This window comes from Mercurialis annua, linkage group LG7 (genome assembly GCF_937616625.2).
Source record: "Mercurialis annua linkage group LG7, ddMerAnnu1.2, whole genome shotgun sequence".
Classification (NCBI taxonomy): Eukaryota; Viridiplantae; Streptophyta; class Magnoliopsida; order Malpighiales; family Euphorbiaceae; genus Mercurialis; species Mercurialis annua.
In genome coordinates, this window is record NC_065576.1 from 15,569,978 (window position 1) to 15,588,856 (window position 18,879).

General features: G+C 34.5%; 1 protein-coding gene across 1 annotated transcript; it reads left to right on the forward strand.

Moving 5' to 3' along the window:
* Positions 1 to 10,713: 10,713 nt before the first annotated feature.
* LOC126654984 (uncharacterized) lies at positions 10,714 to 14,923 on the forward strand. The gene is made up of 4 exons (XM_056103770.1): positions 10,714 to 10,935; positions 11,367 to 11,807; positions 13,043 to 14,422; positions 14,477 to 14,923. Exons 3-4 carry the CDS (start codon positions 13,808 to 13,810, stop codon positions 14,921 to 14,923), a joined length of 1,062 nt encoding a protein of 353 aa, XP_055959745.1. The 5' UTR covers positions 10,714 to 10,935; positions 11,367 to 11,807; positions 13,043 to 13,807.
* Positions 14,924 to 18,879: the final 3,956 nt, after the last annotated feature.

Sequence of the window (18,879 nt, forward strand, 5' to 3'; positions counted from 1 at the left end):
ACTTGCTCAGGAAAATTTCATAAGCTCTTGCTTATGGAAGACCTGAGCACTTGCTCAGAAAAATTCCAATAAGCCATCGCTTATGGCCGACCTGAGCACTTGCTCAGGAAAATTTTCATAAGCCATCACTTATGGCCGACCTGAGCACTTGCTCAGGAAAACTTTCATAAGCTCTTGCTAATGGCCGACCTGAGCACATGCTCAGGAAAATTCCCATAAGCCATCGCGTATGGCCGACATGAGCACTTGCTCAGGAAAATTCCCATAAGCCATCGCTTATGGCCGACCTGAGCACTTGCTCAGGAAAATTCCCATAAGCCATCGCTTATGGCCGACCTGAGCACTTGCTCAGGAAAACTCCCATAAGCCATCGCTTATGGCCGACCTGAGCACTTGCTCAGGAAAATTTCCATAAGCCATCGCTTATTGCCGACCTGAGCACTTGCTCAGGAAAATTTCCATAAGCCATCGCTTATTGCCGACCTGAGCACTTGCTCACAAAAATTCCCATAAGCCATCGCTTATGGCCGACCTGAGCACTTGCTCTGAAAAATCCCCATAAGCTATCGCTTATGGCCGACCTGAGCACTTGCTCTGAAAAAACTTCCATAAGCTCTTGCTTATGGCCGACCTGAGCACTTGCTCAGGAAAATTTCCATATGCCATCGCTTATGGCCGACCTGAACACTTGCTCAGGAAAACTTGCATAAGCTCTTGCTTATGGCCGACCTGAGACTTGCTTAGGAAAAATTTCTATAAGCTCTTGCTTATGGCCAACCTGAGCACTTGCTCAGGAAAACTTCTATAAGCCATCGCTTATGGCTGACCTGAGCACTTGCTCAGGAAAACTTCCATAAGCTCTGGCTTATGACCGACCTGAGCACTTGCTCAGGAAAACTTCCATAAGCTCTGGCTTATGACCGACTTGAGCACTTGCTCAGGAAAACTTCCATAAGCTCTTGCTTATAGCCGACCTGAGCACTTGATCAGGAAAACTTCCATAAGCTCTTGCTTATGGCCGACCTGAGTACTTGCTCAGGAAAACTGCCATATGCTCTTACTTTTAGACGACCTGAGCACTTGCTCAGGAAAACTTCCATATGCTCTTGCTTATGGCCGAGCTCGGCACTTGCTCAGGAAAATTTCCATAAGCTCTTGCTTATGGCCGAGCTGAGCACTTGCTCAGGAAAATTCCCACAAGCCATCGCTTATGGCCGAGCTGAGCATTTGCTCAGGAAAATTTCCATAAGCCATCGCTTATGGCCGAGCTGAGCACTTGTTCAAGAAAATTTCCATAAGCTCTTGCTTATGGCCGACTTGAGCACTTGCTCATGAAATTTCCTTAAGCTCTTGCGTATGGCCGAGCTGAGTACTTGCTCAGGAAAACTTCCATATACTCTCGCCTATGGCCGACCTGAGCACTTGCTCAGGAATATTTTCATAAGTCATCGCTAATGGCCGAGCTGAGCTATTGCTTATCGCCTAGTTAAGCCATAGAACTTACAATTATTTACCTAAGCTGTTGCTTATCGCCTAATTAAACCATATACTTCGGACATAAATATCCGACATACTCGAGGGGGGACTTGTGATAACAATATAGATTGTATTACCGCAAATCACCTAAAAGACCAATTTTACTAAAGGGCAACACTGATTACCTAGCCTAGATAAGCATAAATACCAAGAGGAGTCTCCATATAAGCATACATAGAAATGCTATTTCTATCCCACATTGCTAGTTTACAAAGAAACCAACTAAACATGTGTCTATATAAGCCAAGACAACACATAAATAGGAAGGTAAGCTTTCCACCTCTTTCACATAATACTTTTAATATACTCTTTCAAAGACAAGTATTGACTTGCTTGTCGGAGTTAACGTCCGGAGACCCTCTCCGGCGTTCTTCTGACTTGTTTGTTCTTAATCTCAGGCGGACCTACGTCACTTGAACTCAAGAATGGGGCTTAAATCCGGTCACTCAAAGTCGTTGATAATTTCACAATTATCAGTTCAAATAAAAGAACCTATTCATATGCCAAAATTAATGGTTAGCGTAATTCAACTAAAGCGATAAAAGTACACCATGCAAAAAATTGATATTGCTAACAATTTTGATGGTTTATTAAATTCATATATTCTCCCCCAAAATAGCATCATATTTTTAAAGGTCAGTTTATATCACAGCATAAACACAATTTCACTTTCACAACTAAATAATATGGATAAATGTATTATATGTTGTCTTTATTTCTTTTCAGACTACACAGTTCATTTAAACAATCGTTGGTTCAGACTACTCACGTTGTTCAATGAAACAACAGATGGTGTAGGAGCAATTTCTGTTTGCCTGATAGCACCGAATCTTAGTTCGCGAGCAAGTCCACTCCCTAAATTCAGAGACACGAAATCTTTGCAAAATACTTCTAAATTTGAACATTAGAAAATAAACTACCTGAAATGTAGATACCATTGGTGATTGGATGGATGGTCGGTTGCACATATAAAGACTCATTTTCCATTACTATATGCACTTCAATGATTTCTGATTCAACAAAAGAATGATAAAATTTCGAATTTACTTTCCACCAGAAAAACAACAACACGGAGAACAAGTAAAAATTGCTTACATGATGAGAAAAAAAATAGACTTTAGGACAATTTGGCAATAACACACTAAACATAACTGTTGATTTCAACCTATGCGGCTGATGTTTGGAACACTTGCAGTGGAACCGTTTGCATAAAGTGCAGACACTAAACAATTACGAGGTTCCAAATCCTCAGGAGTCGAAGAAACGTTGTTCCGAAATGCATCTCTAGGAACAACAAAGACAACAACTTTTGATCCAGCTTTAAACTCATTCAAACCTCCCATCCATGAAGCTATGCAAACAGATGGGTATATTTTTGCTACGATAACGATATATGTTAGTGTTCATCTTTATATGTACACGATCATAAAGAGATACTTCAACATTCATAAGTGACAATATTTTGCTAAGAATTGGTTGATTAAGCACAGAGAAAAAGAAGACTAGTTCTAAAATAATCAGTAGTCATTGAGCAAAAATTAGTTAATACTTAACCAACACAAAAACAGCAACTAGAACCTTTAAATTATACAAAAGTATATAAACTTAACACCATTTCATTTTCCTACAAAAGTATATAAACTTTTTTACTTATTTCTTTACCTTTTTGACCCTTAATGTGTTTAAATAGTACACAAAGACTCTTTAAATTTTTCAAAAAGACTATATTAGCCTTTATAATTCAAGATGTAAATTTAAATTTTTATTATTTCTATTAGTTTATTTTCAAGGTGTATTTTTTTAACTCATCTAACAATTTTAAAGACAGTGGGTTACTTTTAACAATTTTTAAATGGTTGCAATCTGTTTTAAGAAATAAATTAAAGAAAAAGACCAATCTGTAGAGCTGGCCATGGGGCGGGTCAGCCCGCGGCCTGGAACCGGTCAAACTCGGAACCGGACTAAAACCGGCCCAATACCGTAGGAAGACCGATTCTGGGCCTGTTCCAGTTTTTTTGGACCGTGAACCGACGGTTCCGGGTCAGAACCGGCAGTTTAAGGGTCCGAACCGTTTATTTTTTTAAAATATATACTTTAAATTATATATTATATATGTTTATATATGATTAATTATAAAATTATCACTATTATAACTTTTTAAAGGCAAAAAGCTCACTTTAGCCCTTGAGGTCTGATCAAAAGAATTAATAAGATCCTGAGGTCGAAATCTGTTCAATTTGATCCTTGAGGTTGTCAAAACTGGCTAAATTATCACTCTAAAATTATCTAAAATGGTTCACATAAAACCGAAAGCTGACTCTATTTATTTTTTTCGTTAATGGCACATATGAAAAAATTCAAAAACATACTTAATATTTAAAACACTTATTAATTTTATATTTATAATTTATTTTAACTATTTTCACCCTCTTTTTCATTTAAATATCAAAAATTAAATAATATTTAAAAATTAAAGTATTTATTAATACAATTGTAACTCAATTAAACACGTCGAAACTCAATTAAACACTTCAAAACTTAATTAAACCAATCGAAACTAAATTTAGATCCAATTATATCAACTAAAATTAAAATTAAATATTTCGAAATCACTGGGTTTTTTTCGAATCAATTTCTAAATTGAGTTTAAAAAAAATTAATTTTTTTTACATCCCCGACTCACCAGTGTGAAGAACAGACCTAGTGAGTCTGTTCTTCACAGGTGAAGAACAGACCCGGCCCGTGGGTCTGTTCTTCACCCGGCGATGTTTACTCAGGTAAAGAACAGACCCAGTGGATCTGTTCTTCACCTGCGAAGAACATTACATTTTGTTCTTCGTAGGTGAAGAACATACTCACCGGGTCTGTTCTTCAGAGAGACGAACGACAATCCATTCGTCTTCTCCGATATAAAAAAATTATTTTTAAATTAAATTTAAAAATAGATTTGAAAAAAAATCGACGGTACTATATTTTAATTTTCATTAATTTAATTTGAATTTCGATTGGTCTAAATTTTGATTTGTTTAATTGTATTTTGTAGTGTTTAATTAAGTTTCGAAGTGTTTAATTAGATTTTAAATTTTTTAATTGAGTTTCGATTATTTTAATGGACATTTAAATTTTCAATATTATTTAATTATTGATATTTAAATAAAAAAGAGAGTAGAAATAATTAAAAAAATTATAACTATAAAATTAGTAAGTATTTTAAACATTAAGGATGTTTTTCAACTTTTTTCATAAAAGCAACGTCATCATTAGATAAAAAAAATTAAGAGAAAATTACATGGAATCCTCCAAAATTTCAAAACTTTATGTTAGTGACTCAACTTTTTTTTTCTTGCAAAAATCCCTCAATTTTAAAATATCCTTTTCATATCTACCTTTTAATGGTTGTCATTACTATTTTGTCCCTATAGTGTATTTTACCTATTGTGTTTCCAATACACTCAATAATTTCTCGTAATTTTACATAAACCGAACCATTTTTACCGAACCATCACCGGCCGGACCATTGTTGGCCGGACCACCGCGGTCAACGGCCGGACCACTGCTGGTGAACGCCGGTCGGACCACCAATGGTTGGTGGTTTGACCATTTTTAATGGTTGGACCAATACTTGTTTAATAATTAAAATTTAAATAAAACATCATATTGGGGTTAAGGGGATTTGAACCCTTGACATGTTACAAGAATGATCAAGTGCTTTGTCATTAAGGCAAAGGCTTATTGCTGTCAACATTTGCTCTATAATGTATATATATATTATATACATCTGATTATAAATTTATTAGAATGAAATTATTTTTATAGTATAAATTAAATATAAACTAAATACAGTTTAAATTAAAGTTACTATTAAATTAGTCTAATTTAATTTATTTAATAAATATTTACACAGTAAAAATATAAAATATACATATATTTATATTTTACACTCTTTATTAATACATGAGTAAGATTAGTAAGATTTTTCACTTGTTAAAATTAAAAAATATAATGGTTTGTTGGTCAAACCTGAGGTGGTCGTGGTCGGATACGTGGTGGTGGGACCCGCCGTGGTGTGCAAAAATTCAATATAAACCTAATAACGACTTAATGTCAACTCAATGACAACTTAATGTTAACTTTATTATTTATACTATTAAAAATAATTTATAAAATGACAAATAAAGTAATAGTAATTTAAAAGCAAACTATTTAAGATTTTATTGACATGAGTCGAAAGTAAATTTAAAATAAATGAAATGAATATAAACTTAATATGAACTCAATGTCAACTTAATATAAACTCAAAGTCAACTTAATGTGAACTTAATATAAATTTATGTCAACTTAATGTAAATTTAATGTTCACTAAATATCAACTCAAAGTAAATATTTTGATAAATAATTATAAATTTTAAATGAAATTATTTTTTTATTATAATAGTAAAATTATTTTTTTATAATTCATACTTTTAAAAATAAACTAATTGTAGAATGAAAGTATATTATGTAAGATTTTTTAAAATGATTTATGTAAAATTAATGTCAACTCAACGTCGAATCAATGTAAACTCAATGATGACTCAATGTCAACCCAATATAAATTTAATGTCAACTCAACGTCGAATCAATGTAAACTCAATGATGACTCAATATGAACTGAATATAAACTTAATATGAACTGAATATAAACTTAATATGAACTCAATGTCAACTCAATATAAACTCAAAGTAAACTTAATGTGAACTTAACATAAATTTATGTCAACTTAATGTAAATTTAATGTTCACTAAATATTAACTCAAAGTAAATATTTTGATAAATAATTATAAATTTTAAATGAAATTATTTTTTTATTATAATAGTAAAATTATTTTTTTATAATTCATACTTTTAAAAATAAACTAATTGTATATTGAAAGTAAATTATTTAAGATTTTTCGCAATTATTTGTGTAAATTAATGTCAACTTAACGTCAAATCAATGTAAATTCAATGATGACTCAATGTCAATCCAATATAAACCTAATGTCAACTCAACGTCGAATCAATGTAAACTCAATGATGACTCAATGTCAACTCAATATAAACCTAATATCAACTCAATGTAAACTTAATATAAATTAAACTTAATATCAACTCAACGTCGACTCAATGTTAAGTGAATGTAAATCTAATATCAACTCAATGTAAAATTGATGTAAACTACATGTCAATTCAAAGTAAATGTTTTAGTAAATTATTATAATTTTAAAAATTAACTTAATATCAACTCAACGTCGACTTAATATTAACTTAATGACGACTCAATGTCAACTCAATGTAAACGTAATGTCAATTCAATGTAATCCTAATGTCAACTCAGTGTAAATATCATGTCAATGCAATGCAAACCTAATGTCAACTCAATATAAATTTAATGTCAATCCGAAAAAGTAAATTATTTTAATTTTGGAATGTAACTTAATATCAACTCAATGTGAACTTAATGTCAACTCGATGTGAACCTAATGTCAATTCAATGTAAACTTGATGAAGGTTACATGTCAATTTGAAGCAATTTTTTTAGTAATTTATTATAATTTTAAAAACTAACTTAATATCAACTAAATTAACTTATATAATTTATTTTGAGTTTATATCGAGTTGACATTAAGTTAATTGTGTTTCTAATACATTAATTTATAATTTAATTTTAACTTAATTTACTTTAAGTTAATATTTAATTTACACTAGTATTAATTTAATTAGAATAAATTAATTTAAATTTTAACAAGCGTAATATTTTATTAGTATTTTATAATAATATATTATTTATAATCAACCATTTTAATATGTTTATATTTAGTTTAAATGTTTTCTTATACATTATTAAAGAGTAAATAAAGACAACAAACATGTCTTGCCTTGATGGTTAGACACATGGACTAAGAGTGAGAGGTCATGGGTTATATTCCTACTAATAGCAAATTTGTATTTTATTTAATTCTTTTAAAATCTCACCACTATAGTTGACTGCCGTTGACCGCTGGTTGACCGCCGTTGACCGCGGTGGTCCGGGCGTTGACTGGCGTTGACCGTGGTGGTCCGACCGGTCGGACCAGAATTTGGTCGGTGGCGGTTGGTTAGTTTGTCTAACCAAATCCACATTTGCCACATGTCATCATTTGATTGATTCAAACATAGACCAATGAAATGTTGACAAATACCAAGGACAATATTGTCTCATTTTTTTTATTTTGGGTTATGAGGGATTTTCGTAAACTTTTTACTTTTTTTTGAGAGATTTTTGCCAAAATCAAAATGGTGAGGGAAAAGTGAAACACCATAGCACTTTTAGGGGATTTGTGTAAAAAAAACCCAAAAATTAACGGTGTCAAGTGTTTGATATGATTTGAACCATTTTGGACAATTTTAGGGCTAATAATCACCTATGGCCCCTGACTTTTAGGGGTCCGATCACTAAACCCCCTGATCTTTAAAAACGATCACTAAACCCCCTGATCTTTGTGGCGGCGCTCACTAAACCCCCTGAGCCTAAAAATCGCCAATTTTTTTGAAAAATAATGACATGGCAGCAACTTTTTAATGTCAAACCAACAAAAAATGACCCCATGTCAGGTGTCAGCTGACGCCTCAACACAAACTCCAAAATACCCCAAAATTCAATTAAAAAAATAAAAAATATCAATCCAATCAAAACCAACCCAATTAAATCTAACCCAACCACTTAACCCCTAACCGTCGGCCACCACCGCTGCCACCATCCTCCGGCCACCACCACCACCACTTTCCAGCCACCATCATCTGTCCACCATCGTCTTAAAATTCCTGCCGTCTTCTTCATTGATATCTGTTCTTCATCAAGAAGAACATACCCGTTTCTGGTTCTGTTCTTCTTGATGAAGAACGGACTTGTAAATAAACTTCTTTTAGAGTTTTTAGGGAATAACGAGGAAGCACTAAAAGAAAATATAATAGTCCTCTAATTTGTTGTTTTATTAGGGATACGGGGAAAAAATGCACTTAAATTATTGATTTGATTTACAAGGGGAGAAATTTGACAGCAATGAACACTAAGAAAAATAAAAATTATACTATTGTTTGTGCAAAGCAGATCATGAAGATCTCTGGCGATTTAGTAGCATAGCCGATACCAAGAAAGATATAGAAATCACCAACAAAAAATGAATTTCATCAATAAATTTAGCAGGGAACATAAGAAATTACGACAAACAAAACATGAACATTACTTAATTTTCAACAATTGTACAAGCATTCTTTCGGTTCCTTATCCTACATTTTCTTAAGAACCAAAGACACTTTACAGGTCCAAACTCCAAACATATGTCATCCAAATCATCATGAAAAAAACACCCACATTTTGGAAAAAAAATGCATAAAAAGTATTTCCAAAATTAATGTAACAAATTAAAATAAATTCATAAACAGATAAATAAATCAAGAGATAAGGATCAACATTGATGAACAGATCATGAATGGGTCTGTTCTTCTTGATGAAGAACAGATCCAAGAAGAAGATGGACAAGTGGTGGTGATCGGAGACGGATGACAGTGGTGGCCGGAGGCCGGTGATGGCGGTTAGGGGTGGATGGTTGGGTTAGATTTAATTAAGTTGGGTTTGATTAGGTTAGGTGTTTTAATTTATTTATTTTTAATTAAAATTTGGGGTATTTTGGAGTTTGTTGTGAGGTGTCAGCTGACACCTGACATATGGTCAGATTTTTGTTGGATTTGACATTTAAAAGTCGCTGCCACGTCATTAGTTTTCAAAGAAATCGGCGATTTTCAGGCTCAGGGGGTTAAGTGAGCGCCGCCACAAAGATTAGGGGGTTTACTGATCGTTTTTAAAGATTAGGGGGTTTAGTGATCGGACCCCTAAAAGTCAGGGGTCATGGGTAATTATTGGCCTAATTTTAGGGATCAAAGTGAACAGACTTCGATCATAGAGTCTTATTAATTCTTTTGATTCGGCTTCAGAGGTTAAAGTGAGCCTTTTGCCTTTTTTAAATTTGGCAATAACCTTTAGGGATAATTATTAAAACCCCCGTGAGGTATAGTCTAACTAACTAAATCCCCCCTCAGTTTTTAATATCCACTAATTTCACCCATGTGAGATTATCAAATATATTAAGACCGATGTTTTGAAAACCGGACCGGACCTGACGGTCGGACCGGATTAACCGGGAACCGGCTAGGTGTCCGGTTTGGTTTTTTATTAAAATTGGAATGTTAAAAAACCGGTCAAAAACCGGATTTGACCGGAAAAACCGGATTTTGCACAAAAACCGGACAAAACCGGTTTTCAATAAAATAGGCAAAAAATCACGTTTTTTTGCTAAAAAGTGCATTTCTGGCCCCTACTATGTGTGTCTTTTCTTTCTCTCATCCATATACATTGGTTTTCTCTCTCATATTAATTATTCTTACTATTTTCTCTCACATATGTCATTTTAACTTTTATATAATAAAATTTTTACTAAAAAAACACCTACTCTCTCTAATATTATTATATACTCTTAAATATGAATCAAGAAAATATATTCTTAAATATTAATTATTTATAATTATATTTCACATAAAAAAAATTATAATTATTTTTTTATTTGATTATTATTAATTATTAAAATTTAAAAATTATATATTTATCTCTTAAATATTATTATATAATTATATTTTATAATAAATTATTTTAAAATTAAAATATAATAACATGTTAAATCAAAAGTTATGTTTTTTAAAAGTTACATTTTTTCTCATACATATAATTATTCTATATACATATAAATATTGATAAATTATCATTATATTTCACACATTTGATAATAAATTCTATATTTTATCATATTTTATATTTATGATACATATATTTTTAATTTAAATAATTTATATTTATTATAATTAAAAAATCTGCTTGAACCCGGTTGAACCGGTCAAACCGTGAACCCCCGTCGAAGCCGGTTCGATCTCCGGTCCGGTTTTAAAAACATTGATCAAGAACCCCTCCATTAACATTTCCATCTATTCTCCGTTAATTTCTATGAAAATACCAATATAACCTTATTGATTAATGATGGTTTTTCTTAGGGTTTTGCTAAATTTAAAATAAAACATATAAAAAGGAAAAAAGAAAAGGCATCCTCACTTCTTTCGTTTTTGGTGGATATCACACTGTCACTCAAAAAATGTAACCTAATTTAAAAAACTGAATACCATAGAGACTTTTTTTTTTCTATTTTGGCCCTTTGTAAAACCCTAATCCAATATAGCCATTTCTTTTCTTTTTATCAATTCATTCTATTTTCTTTTACTGATCAATCCATATTTGCAGTGGAACATAAACGTGCCATTATTACAAACTTGTCTTCTTCAAAATGACAAAAGAGGTATGTAAATAAATTTTAATTTTCATAATTTTTGAAAATGTAGGTGTTTAATCTGTTACTTGAATTACGCTTCAATTATAAATGTATATAAACTAATTTAATTTTAAAAAAAAATAGTTTTTTTTTTTTTTATAAATTGAAAGTATTCTCATGATTGTTTGGATTAGGGGTTGAGAAAGGAAAGGAAGGGAAGGGAATGGTTGTAAAATTTCAATCCTTGTTTGCCAATATTTTTTTAAAGGTTTTGAGGGGTTGAAAAACATTTCCAAGTAGAAATTTGCGTGTTTAATTTATTACTTTGATTAGTAACTATTTTAGTTAAAAAATTTAAGCCGAGAGTTACGAATTGTGTCTGCAGTATTTATAATTATAACTATTTTATTTCTTGCTTCAGAAGGATTGATTAGTGATGTGATGTTGGTTATTTGCAGTTGGAATTTTCACCTGATGGTACGTATGAAAATGGGTTAGTAGAGGATAAGGAGCAATGTGCAGTGAGTGAAAATATTGATGAGCTCAAGTTATTGTATTTAGGGATTTTTTTATATTGTTTTTATTATTTAATAATTAAAAAATAGAAACTAACAGAGGATAGATGGAAATGTTAACGGAGGCGGGTCTTAGTATATTTGATGATTTCACAGGGGGATATTAGTGAATATTAAAAACTGAGGGGGGACTTAGTTAATTAGAGCATACTTCAGGGGGGTATTAGTAATTATCCCTAACCTTTAATGGAGATAATATAATTGTAACCGCTGCAAAACTGCTATCTCCAAGAAGAAGAGATAACCGTGGTCACTCTTGCTCTACACTCCGGAATTACAGACCGGCGTGATGACGGCGAAGGGGCAGTTGGACGGCTAACAGTGGTAAATTTCCATAACTTTATAACTTAGTGATGTCATTTATGGAGATACAATTTAATTAGCAATTTTTCTATTTTTATTCATCATCTTCTTTAATCTGATTTTATGCAACAAAAATAAAAATTATTTATTTGTGATTTTTACCATACAGATGATAATTAATTTCTTGATTGTGAATTTGAGAAGTTAAAGTTTTATGATCGTGATTTTTTTTTTGTCAAAGATAGCCTACTCTAATTGTTAGCGGGGGTTAGCGGGAGTTAATGTTAGACATTTTTTAAATAGGCACACTGCCCATGAATGTTGAGGGTCGAACACTCAACCTCATACACATATCATTAGAGTTTGGCCAACTAGGCCAAGCCTTGAAGTGTATGATCGTGAATTTGAAAATTAAACTTTTTTGATTATTTTTGAGAAACATCAAGGATTCCAATTAAAATCATCTATTTTTCTTTTTTACCATTTGGCATCTACCTCGAATTTTTTCTGTTTCAATTCATGTTCTTTAACCAATTTCATAAATTATTTTTATTTTTTCTGTTCTTCTATTTAAATAATTTGTTGATCTAAATAAATGAGGGGTGCGATTTTAAAGTTTTTATATACAATAACCCTAAAAAATTCAGTGCAATATAACGTCTTTTGGAGAAATGAAAAGTATTTTATCTAAGGATTTATATCTTTTTATCATTTTATATATTTTGTTTAATCTAAAATAGACAGAATGATTTTCAGCTTTACTTTTATTCTGTGTTTGGAAGTTTCTTTTCTTCAAAAACGATAATTAGTGATGTATTTGTTTCCCATTTACTAACAGCTCGTCAAATGGTTATCTTAAATCCAAAAACTCAAGAATTCAAATTTCAGATCCTAATATGTTTTCTTTACATCCTTTATTCTTTCACAAGTTTTAAAAACCTCAACTTTTAGATTCATTTTTTGTTGTGGTTTTATGTTTCTTTCTTCTTACATTTTTGAGTTCGAAATTGAATTGTGTTTTTGAGTTCTATATTTGTTTATAACTATTTACAAATTTTTATACCACCCTATACATATAATATGTTTGCAATTTATTCATTACTTAGATGGATTTGTGTTTGCACCAAAATAAAAAATATGTCACAAAAGGCCATAAAACCTTTTTTTTGTAAAAAGGCCATAAAACCTTTTTTTTGTAAAAAGGCCATTAAACTACGATTAATGGGCCAAAAATTGATTCCGGAACTTGATGTCAGAGGTTGACTCCAGAAGTTGATATCAAAGATTGACTTCAGAGGTTGATTTGACTCTAGAGGGTGACTCCAGAAATTGCTTTCAGAGGTTCACTCCAGAAGTTGACCAAGTAATTCTCAGAAGATTCCGAAGACCCAAGTCCATTTTCAGAAGAATAAGCTCATATTTAAGATGGCCATTAAACTGTATTTTAAATGACCCAAAAACCCAAAATATTTATTGTCAGAAGAATAAAGCTAAGGCACGTGTTTTTAAAGCAGATAACCACATTTGCAGAAGTGGGGAAGTACTGTGAGAACGTGTGCAGTTGAAGATGACAAACAGTTAGTAGTTACCAAAAATACTGAAGACTATAAATAAAGAAGAAGCAAGAAATTTGAAGCCCCCGATCAATCATCCAAAAAACACGCCCAAAGGCTAAACACCCAAACTCTCTACAATTTCAATTTTCTTCAATCAGTAAAGAACTTTACGATTGAATTATTGTATTCTCTACACAATCACTTGTACTTTCACTTTATTCAATTAGTAAACACATTTACCATTGAATTTTGATATTTTCTATTCAAGTTCTTAGCATTAATTGTTGGAGTACTTGTTATAATGTTAACCAAGCCCCAGTTGCTTGTTTTAAGAAGTTAAGTTATAATTTGGAATCCGCTTCCTGGCACACCCGCATTTTGCACCCACTTGTTGCTACGGTTGTTCATCACAAACGCAAAACGCCAGCAACAATTTTTGGCACGCCCAATGGGACACTAAGAGTTATGGCTAGAACTCGAAGTATAAAAGGAAAAGATGTTATTGTATCTCAGGATGCAGTGGATGATTCTACCTCTCTAAATGTAAGACATGGAGACTATGTGGCTCACATGGTTAGAAACATCGAGAAAGACAATTTACATCTCCAAGGAAAGGTGAGCGATGATATACCATCTGGTTTCGAAAAACAACAGACACCAACTCGGGAAAATTTTGAGCCGAGATTGGTGGAGACCTTAGACATCTTATCAAAGGCCATGATGGAGATGAAACAAAGCCAGACCATGATAGATAAGAAGCAGTTCGATATGGAATGCTATTTGGCAGAATTAATAGTTGCCGTCAAATTATCATCCCATGATGGTGATGTACCAGAGGCTGTTAACAGAGCCAAACAAGATCCTAACCGACTCGGGGGGCAAGCCTCTGGAGGAGTTAAGGAGATTGGAAGCACTAGTCATGTATCAATCTCGAACTCGCCCTTTGACGAAAGGTACGTACCTCCTCATAAAAGAGATGAACTTGTTCATTTTAACTTTTTTAAAATTAATAATCAAACTAGCCGAAATTCTAGGTCGTTTAATGCAGGTGCTAATCATCCTCCCAAGTATGATCCAGAGGTTAATCAAAATTACACTTAACCTCTAGGCACATGGGGCAACTATTTTCCACAGGAGAGGAACCAACCTCTACCACACCAACCTGTAGCACGGCCACTTGACATGGAGGCAGTGAGAGAGCCCGTCCAGGAGCTATATGGTCCGGGTTTGAGACAAATAGACCGACCACAGTTTCACAAACCATATCCAGATCATATTGACAGGAAAAATCCTTATCCTAGAGGATATAAAATTCCTATCTTCTCTTTATTTTCTGGAGAGGATGGCCACTCCGCTATTGAGCACGTTGCTAAATTTACCATTCAATGTGGGGTTCTGGCCAACCTTGATAATATTGCTAATTTCAAGTTACGATTGTTTCCTAATTCCTTAACATGTACTGCTTTTACATGGTATGCCACCTTACCAAGGAACTCAGTGTTAACATGGGCGGAGATGGAAAGGTTGTTCCACACCCAGTTCTACCGTGTTGAGTCAGATTTGTATTACAGAATTATCTAGAATCTCTCAACGAAGTGGAGAGGACGCCGACATATATATCCACCTCTTTAAGAAGATGAGAAGCAGGTGCAAGTTGTCCTCCCAGAAACTGAGTATGTGAAAATGGCTCAGAGGGGTTTAGACATTGAGCTCCGGAAAAAGTTCCAAGGGATGGAGTTTAGGGATTTTTATAATTTAGCTGCCAAAATGTTAGAATATGAAAAACTCTTGAAGGAGGAAAGTCACAAGAAGAAGGTGGCGATGGGCACCTACTATCAGGAGGTGGGATCATATGAAACCGCAGTAGCCGACCTCACGACAACTGGTTCATACACCTGCCCTATGTTGATTAAGAAGTCACCTGATGGCTGGAAGAAACAACAAAATTCCAATGCCCAACCTCTGTACACTTTTGAGATATCAAAAACAGAAGAAATTTTCGACTTTTTGTTGAAAGAGAAATTTATTACTCTGCCTCCTGATCATAAGATGCCTTCAAAGAAGGAGTTGAAAGGTAGAGAATATTGCAAGTTCCACAATTCATAGAACCACAAAACCAATTCATGTTGGGGGTTCAAGAATATTATCCAGGATCGGATCGCCAAGGGAATTTTGAAATTCTCAGAAAAGAAAGAGGCACTTGTGATAGATGAAGATCCTTTCCCGGCAGTGACATCTGTGAATGCCAGTGACCTTTCAGAGCTTGACTTGCGGTTGTTGTTGCACATAAAAAGAAAGCTCTGAATCATGGAACAAAATGATCAAAGAGCTAGAGGAGAACAAGCTGAAAGGGAGAGGAGATCAGAGGTGAAGCGAGATTATAGAGGAGAGAGAAGGCATGTATCTGGTTCTAGAAAATCTAACAATTTTGTTTCTACTAACCGTGCTCCTCTGAAAAAGCAAAACAGGGCATCTAACTATCAAAGAAGGCCACAAAGATATGTCTTTCTGGAGAGGCGATCCTATGTGTGGAGGAGAGATGAATAGCCAAAGGCTTCTTTGGCATCTAGAGAAAAACAGTCAGAGGTTCCACTGACCTTTAAAAACCGGAAGCAAGAACCAAAATTTGTGGTACAGCCATTGGTCTCTTCTAGTCCAAGGTGTCACACCTATTATCACAAAGAATTTCCCCCTCCATTGACAAGAACTCAGAAGAGGAGGCGCCAGAGGTTGAGGGCTGTTACAAGAAATGAGTGGCAGTCCAGACACCTGGAAAACCCTAGAAAAACTGTTGAGAAAGAGGGGTCAAAAGAGATCTTAATCTAGAAGGAGCAACGTGGAAGTCAAAAATCTTCTGAGGCAGTAGAAGTTAAAAATAAAACTTCTTACGTGCCTTCGAAGAAGGAAATTTCAGAAATGGAGTTGGAATTTTTTCTAGAAGGGAAGTTTTCAAGAGGTGACATGAACCTAGACGACCTCCTAGAGGATGACATGAAGCTGGATGATCTGGTGGATGAGGAGATCCTATAAAAGGACATAAGAGTAAATGACCTTTTGAAAGAGGATACTGATGATACTCCAATTAAGGAAAGCGCCAAATTTCAGAGGAGATCCTTAGAAAATGGTGATTCAGAGTCGGACACAGAAGGCAACAAGCAAAAGTCCATTAAAGTGGGTGACATTAAAATCCCTCTGACTTGTAATGCTTTTACTCTAATTCTGCCAAGATACTTTAAAGTCCCAGATGTGCATGGAACTTTTAACGATTCTGATGAGGTGGAGCAAATTCAAAGGGAGGAACCTAAATTTCCAAAGGATAAATGTCGCAGTCAGGTTACTATACAAGAGGCAACTAATTGAGGGCCAAAGAGGGTAATTTTCGATAAACCAGCAGAGGCGATGACCAAACACATCAAGCCCCTGTTTATTAAAAACCTTATTTCAACAGAATTGCTTTTTGTCAATTCTCATATAAAGGCAAACACACTGACCTCTGTTGAAATAAGGTCTTCTGTGGTTTTACCCAAGTTGTGTAACATCTTGAATAGCATAATATTCACTGCCGATTTGTTGTCAATGAGGACTCTGGATGTCGGTCTGCCATTGAAGTGAGCTTTAATATATAGAGGCTTGATGTGTTTGGTCATCGCCTCTGTTGGTTTGTCGAAAATTACACTCGTTGGTCCTCCATTAGTTGCCTCTTGTATAGTAACCTGACTGCGACATTCATCCTTTGGGAATTTAGGTTACTCCCTTTGAATTTCCTCTACCTCATCAGAATCGTTGGAAGTTCCATGCACATCTAGGCCTTTAAAATCTCTTGGCAGAATTAGAGTAAAAGCATTACAAGTGAGAGGGATTTTAATTTCACCCACTTTGATGGACTTTTGCTTGTTGCCTTCTGTGTCTGACTCTGACTCACCATTTTCTAAGGATCTCCTCTGAAATTTGGTGCTTTCCTTGATTGGAGTATCATCAGTGTCCTTTTTTAAAAGGTCATTTAGTCTCATGCCCTTTTTTAGGATCTCCTCATCCACCAGATCATCCAGCTCCATGTCATTGTCTAGGTTCATGTCACCTCCTGAAAACTCCCCTTCCAGAAAAGCTTCCAACTCCATTTCTGAAATTTCCTTCTTCGAAGGCACGTGAGAAGTTTTATTTTTAACTTCTACTGCCTCAGAAGATTTTTGACTTCCAGGTTGCTCCTTCTAGATTAAGATCTCTTTTGACCCCTCTTTCTCAACAGTTTTTGTAGGGTTTTCCAGGTGTCTAGACTGCCACTCATTTCTTGCAACAGCTCTCAACCTCTGACACCTCCTCTTTTGAGTTCTTGTCAATGGAGGGGGAACCTTTTTGTGATAATTGGTGTGCCACCTTGGACTAGGAGGTCCAATGGCGGTACCAAAAATCTTGGTTCTTTTTTCCGGTTTTCAAAGGTCGATGGAACCTCTGGCTGTTTTTCTCTAGGTGCCAAAGAAGTCTTTGGCTGTTCATCTCTCCTCCACACATAGGATCGCCTCTCCGGAAAGACATATTTTTGTGCCTTTGATAGTTAGAGGTCCTGTTTTGCTTTTTCAGAGGAGCACGGTTAGTAGAAACAAAATTGTTAGAGTTTCTTGAACTAGATACCTGCCTTCTCTCTCCTCTATAATCTCGCTTTATCTCTGATCTCCTCTCCCTTTCAGCTTGCTCTCCTATAGCTCTTTGATCATTTTGTTCCCTGATTCAGATCTTTCTTTTTATATCCAACAACAACCGCAAGTCAAGCTCTGAAAGGTCACTAGCATCCACAGATGCCACTGCCGGGAAAGGATCTTCATCTATCACAAGTGCCTCTTTCTTTTCTGGGAATTTCAAAACTCCCTAGGCGATCCGATCCTGGATAATATTTTTGAAGACCCAACATGAATTGGTTGAGTGGTTCCAAGAATTGTGGAACTTGCAATATTCTCTGTCTTTCAACTCCTCCTTTGAAGGCATCTTATGATCAGGAGGCAGAGTAATGAATTTCTCTTTCAACAAAAAGCCGAAAATTTCTTCTGTTTTTGATACCTCAAAAGTGTACAGAGGTTGGGCATTGAAATTCTATTATTTCTTCCAGCCGTCAGGTGCCTTCTTAATCAACATAGGGCAGGTGCATGAACCGGTGGCCGTGAGGTCGACTACTGCGGTTTCATATGATCCCACCTCCCTGATAGTAGGTGCCCATCGCCACATTCTTCTTGTGACTTTCCTCCCTCAAGAGTTCTTCATAATCCGACACTTTGGCAGCTAACTCATAAAAATTCATGAACTCCATCCCCTGAAACTTTTTCCGGAGCTCAATGTCTAAGCCCCTCTGAGCCATTTTCACATACTCAGTTTCTGGAAAGACAATCTTGCATCTGCTTCTTATCTTCTTAAAGCGGTGGATATACATGTCGGCGTCCTCTCCACTTCGTTGAGAGATTCTAAATAATTATGCAATACAAATCTCCGGCTCAGCACGGTAGAACTGGGTGTGGAACAACCTTTCCATCTCCGCCCATGTTAACACT